The sequence below is a fragment of the Leptosomus discolor genome, chromosome 1, assembly GCF_034619465.1.
Source record: "Leptosomus discolor isolate bLepDis1 chromosome 1, bLepDis1.hap2, whole genome shotgun sequence".
Taxonomy (NCBI): Eukaryota; Metazoa; Chordata; class Aves; order Leptosomiformes; family Leptosomidae; genus Leptosomus; species Leptosomus discolor.
In genome coordinates this window covers 32,425,781-32,430,999 of record NC_141391.1, presented here as the reverse complement: position 1 = coordinate 32,430,999, position 5,219 = coordinate 32,425,781, and the positions used below count along the sequence as shown (strand labels likewise).

General features: G+C 59.8%; 1 protein-coding gene across 1 annotated transcript; it reads left to right on the top strand.

Moving 5' to 3' along the window:
* The first annotated feature begins 2,812 nt into the window (after positions 1 to 2,812).
* Positions 2,813 to 4,639, top strand: LOC147416205 (E3 ubiquitin-protein ligase PHF7-like). The gene is made up of 7 exons (XM_086477784.1): positions 2,813 to 2,858; positions 3,196 to 3,287; positions 3,372 to 3,473; positions 3,726 to 3,850; positions 3,942 to 4,104; positions 4,191 to 4,297; positions 4,522 to 4,639. Exons 1-7 carry the CDS (start codon positions 2,813 to 2,815, stop codon positions 4,637 to 4,639), a joined length of 753 nt encoding a protein of 250 aa, XP_086333910.1.
* Positions 4,640 to 5,219: the final 580 nt, after the last annotated feature.

Here is a 5,219-nt window from a genome sequence, read left to right as displayed (position 1 = left end):
ACGGGTGGTCTTACGGTGTGTGCATCAAGTGCCTTCCCGATAGACCTTAATGCAGCATGGAAGCTGGTTCATTGCAGGCAGGAGCAGCTGTCCGCTCTGAGGCAGGCAGGGGAACCTGGGAGACCTGGTGGGCTTTTCTGCCAACCAAGAGGCAATGAGGAAAGAAAGGAGTTCTAGAGGGTCCAAAAGAGAACTGGGTGGCAGCACTTTGTCCTTCTGTTCTTGACTGTCGGCGTTGGGAAGGCGTGAGGTCTAGACGTGGCCAGAACAGGCAGCGCTCTTCAGGGGCACGGCGGTGTGAGCTCCGAGGCACTCCTCAGCAACGGCGGAGCTCGAATGGAGCTGGCCAAAGAGCTGTGGTCATGCACGGCCTCGCTCTGAACCCGGGGGCTTGTTCCCTGCCACCGCTCACCTCTGTCGGCATCTAGCTAACGGAGCTCTGTAATGCCCTGGCGTCGGAAGGCCAAGCGGAATCTCAGAAAGCCTGGTCAGAAGGAAACCCTGAGCACCAGAGTTTGGCTTGGAAAGGAGCAGAGGATGGCTGAGGACACTCTAACAGCAGGAGCTGCAGGAGGCAGCCTGGGAAGCCTCTAGTCACTCTCAGCAGTGTCAGCTTCTGGCGGTTTCAGGTTTCTCTCTTGGTCCTCAATTGCATTTCGGAGCTGGATTCTCCAATGCTGGATTTTGCATTCCTTTTTTCCTACTCTGGTTGTGCCTGAGACACCGCCTGCTTTCTGTCCTGGACTCGCAGCTGAACTGTTCAGAGAAGTCATTGTTGTGCGGGTAACTAAAAGGCTTTTGTTAATGATTAAGCGGTGATCAAATCATAGAATCATAGAATCATAGAATCATCGAATCCTTTTGGTTGGAAAAGACCTTTAAGATCATCAGCTCCAACCATTACCCTAACACTACCAAGCCCACCACTAAACCATGTCCCTAAGCACCACATCTAGACGTCTTTCGAACACCTCCAGGGACGGTGACTCCACCACTTCCCTGGGCAGCCTGTTCCAATGTCTAACCACTCTTTTGGTAAAGAATTTTTTCCTAATATCCAATCTAAATCTGCCCTGGCGCAGCTTGAGGCCGTACCTCTTGTCCTGTCACTAGTTACTTGGGAGGAGAGACCAACACCAGCCCCACCACATCTTCCTTTTAGGTAGCTGTAGAGAGCAGGAAGGGCTCCTCTCAGCCTCCTCTTCACTAGGCCAAACACCTCCAGTTCCCTCAGGCGCTCCTCGTAAGACCTGCTTTCCAGACGCCTCACCAGCCTCACTGACTTTCTCTCCACCTGCTCCAGCACCTCAATGTCTTTCCTATACTGTGGCGCCCAAAACTGGACGCAGTACTCAAGGCGTGGTCTCACCAGTGCTGAGTACGGGGGCACGATCACTCCCCGATACCTCCTGGCCACACTATTTCTGATACAGGCTAGGGTGCTGTTGGCCGCCTTGGCCAAATATTAATTAATCAACGATTGAATGAAAATCAAATGGTAATCCAAAGATAAGATTAAGTGTAATTGCATGGTAAGTAGAATCCTAGAAGCATTTAGGTTGGAAAAGACCCTGAAGATCATCAAGCCCAACCCTTAACCTAGCACGGCCAAGCCCACCACTAAACCATGTCCTAAGTGCCACATCTACAGTCTTTTAAATACCTCCAGGGATGGTGTCTCAACCACTTCCCCGGGTAGACTGTGTTAAAGCTTGACAGCGCTCGGCCCATTGGTCCAGCCTGTCCACATCCCTCTCTAGGGAATTTCTACCCTCAAACAGATCAACGCTCCCACCCAACGCCTCTGAAGCTGCCCCACCACCACTTCCAGTTTCCTGCCCCACCAACAAAAGGCGCAGGCTGACTCTGAAAGGCAGTTCATTGCCTTGGAGAAAGGCCATTTCTGCTGTGACTCCCCAGCTTGCGGTCCCGCTGCTTTTTCTTCTGGAGGCAGCACATCACCAAAGCACTGACGAGTTCAGGAGAAAGATGTTGGGCCACTGCAACATTTAGGTGCCGTCCTGAGGTCCTGTGCTGTGCCCTGGCCACTCACCGCGTCTCAGCGGGGGCGGGGGTGCGAGCCCAGGCCATTCTCAAAGGTCGCTGCAGTGCCCTGTGCCGGGGAGCCCAGAACCGCAGGCAGAACTGCAGATGCAGCCTTCCCGGTGCGGTGCAGGGAGGAAGGATCACCTTCCCCGAGCTGCTGGCAGCGCTCCCCGTGCCGGGGGCAGGAGCAGAGATTTCCCTTGGCCAGGGCTGGAGCCCTGGAGTCGCCCTGCCCAAACGGCACCTTGCGGACACAGCGCCATCCTCGACGGCTGCCCCGGGGGACCTGGCATTCGACTATGCACTTGCTGCAGGAGCGGCCATCCTGGCTACGCGGGTGCGAGGGCTCGGGCCCCCGCCTCGCCCTTCACACCCACCCCTCCGCAGCGGTGGTCGTCTCAGAGTGGGTGGATGGTGGCCGAGGGCGTCCCTGCCCGTCTCTGGCGCTGATGTCACAGTGGCCACAGTGACGCGCAGGGGCAAGCCAACAAAAAGGAGCACTGGGCTCAGGCCATGCGTCAGTGCCACCTGGGGAGGTGAGGAGAGGGCAGGGGAGGGACGGGGCTTGCACGGGGCAGCTGAGGAAGGAGGAGGCCCCACACCTCGGGGCTCTGGGCCTGTGCTGCAAGCTCACCCGCGCCTCGCTTCTCCCTCACCCATGTCCTGCTTCTCTCTCAGAGTCAGCAGAGGAGCATTTGCAGGAGACATAGCCCGGCGCTGCTGGGACAGGGACTCTCCAAACGCACGCTCGCTGTTGATGGCCCCCATGTTGGCCGCAAGGAAGAAGAAGGGCCCTGACTCAGACGAGCCGGGTGAGAGCAAAGTATCCCTCCCGCAGCCTGGCAGAGGGGTTGCTGGGGCAGCCAGCGTGGGGCCGAGAGCGGTGGCAGGGGGAGGCAGGAGTTCCCCAACCGCCCTGGGGTTGGCGCAGGGGCCCTCCTTTCCTCTGCAAGTGGGGCCCAGGCTGGGCAGCGGGCACCTGCTGGGACAGCCGTGCCTGCAATGGCCCCTTCTTCTCCAAGGCCTCCAGCCCTGCCCATCTGTCGGCTAGCCAGGGCCAGAGCAGGCTCTCGGGGGCAATCCCTCAGGGACGCTGCCCCCGGCCCCGCAGAGGTGCTCATTCCCGGTCCATTTGCTCTCTCCCTCCAGCATGCATGCTGTGTCGCCGGGCAGAGGCTGACCCGGAGGTCTATGGACACAAAGTGGTGAAGCACGGCCTCTGTGTCCATTTCTTTTGCCTGGTGAGTTCCACTGTGGCTCCCTCCAGCTTTCCCACAGGCAGTCCCTGCCACCCTCTCCTCACCAGCTCCTTTTCTCTTCTGCAGCTTTGTGCCAATGACCTTTATCAACAAGCAGACGTGGAAGTGGGACTCCTGGGATTTCTCCCTGAGGATATTACACATACAATTTGTCTGGCAGTGCAGAAGGTGAGGACCTGACAAGAGCAGGGAGATTTGTGCCAGGAGAGGTTTGCGGGAGCTTAGCTCAGACCCCGAGAAAGAAATCCCAGCCCTTCCAAGGCACGTCCACAGAGGCCCCAGCACAGGAGCCTTGGCCGCCAGGCAGATCTGCAGTCTGTGACGCAGCAGCGGCCATGTCCTGGGCTCTGCCCAGACGCGTGGGGCTGGCTGTGGAGGCCCTGAGGCTGCCGCTCATGGGGGCTGCTGTGCCTTTTCCAGGTCTGCTTTGTCTGCGGCCAGAGAGGGGCCACCATCACCTGCCGGCAGACGGGCTGCCGCCGCACCTTCCACTTCCCCTGTGCTGTGGAGGGTGAATGCGTCACCCAGTTCCTTCCTCAGTACAGGTACCTCCTCTCCCCTCCTCGCCTCGCCACCACCGTGGAAGGGACCAGCCAACACTTCTCACCTCACCCATCCCTTGCCTCTTCCCCCCAGGTGCTTCTGCTGGGAGCACCGCCCACAGCAGGCGGTGGAGGCGGCTCCAGCTCCGGAGCAGCAATGCCTCATCTGTCTGGACCCTGTGGGCGACAGAGTGTCCTACGGCACCATGGTGTGCCCAGCGTGCAAACACGCCTGGTTCCACAGGAGCTGCATCCAGGTAGGTGCCGGTCCCTCACCCCCGGGACACGGCAGGCGCTCAGCAGCACCAGGGCCTCACTCGTGCTCCTTATGTTTCTCCTGCAGGGACAAGCTGTGCACGCTGGCATTTTTTACTTCCAGTGCCCCCTCTGTAGAGATAAGGAACTATTTTGCATGGAAATGCTCATCATGGGGATCCGAGTCCCCTTCAGGTTGGTGTCCTTCTGCCCGCCTCACGAGACAGGAGGGGGCGAGCGCTGTGCCGTGCCAGGGACTGCCCCTGCAGTCCTGGCCCTCTGCTGTCGTGTGAATCCGGGCTTGGGCTTCACAGAGCAGGTGGAAACAGGGCGGGGCCGGGGGGGGGGAGAGCAGGGACGCCCTGCATCTGCCTTATGCCAGGGCAGCAGGGCCTCATCACTTTTCCTTTCTCCATCAGACTGCCATCGTGGGAGAACTGGGGTGCATACGCAGCACTAATAGAGAGACACAACCGCTGCAGCGCCAGTGAGTGCCTTTGTCCAGGAGGCAGGGAGCAGGCAGAGCAAGAGGGGTAAGTTGCCAAAACTGCACCTCAGGGCTCTGCAGGAGATGTCAGCCTCGCCAAGGGCTTGAGGCGGCAGGACTAAGAACAAGAGCTCTGCCGGACAATCCCGTGCTTGGGTCACGTTGTCCTCACAGCCATGAAACCGTTTTTGTCCCCAGGCCCTGGCAACTGCTCCTGTGCTCCTCCTGCGCTGCCGAGGGCACCCACAGATGCTGCTCCCGCTTGACAAACAGCACGGCCAGCTGGGAGTGCAACAGCTGTGCTGGCCCAGGCGCCGGTAAGAGACAAAGCACCCGGGTGCCCCTGGGCTAGAGCCAGCGGCCAGGCAGGGCCTGGCAACAACGGGTGCCCAGGGAGGGCTTGGCAGAGCGACTCTGCTCCAGGAGGGCTGGGGGCACCGCTCTGGCCTATCCTGCCCCGGACCTGGGGGGCTGTGCCCTTGACCTTCCTGCTTCCCCTTTTAGACTCCGCTGACAGCTCAGACCTCGCCGGCCCCAGCACTGCCAGCTGCTCAGGATCAGGGCCTACCCACGGCTCCCCAGCACGCGACACAGGCAGACCCAGCACCAGCAGCCAGCTGCCATCAGGGT

Excerpts from the sequence above, each read along its gene's own strand:
- LOC147416205 (XM_086477784.1), top strand. The coding sequence starts at position 2,813 with ATGTTGGCCGCAAGGAAGAAGAAGGGCCCTGACTCAGACGAGCCGG. Across the intron at positions 3,474-3,725 it reads TTTGTCTGGCAGTGCAGAAG|GTCTGCTTTGTCTGCGGCCA; the intron begins GTGAGGACCTGA and ends TGCCTTTTCCAG. Across the intron at positions 3,851-3,941 it reads CAGTTCCTTCCTCAGTACAG|GTGCTTCTGCTGGGAGCACC; the intron begins GTACCTCCTCTC and ends TCTTCCCCCCAG.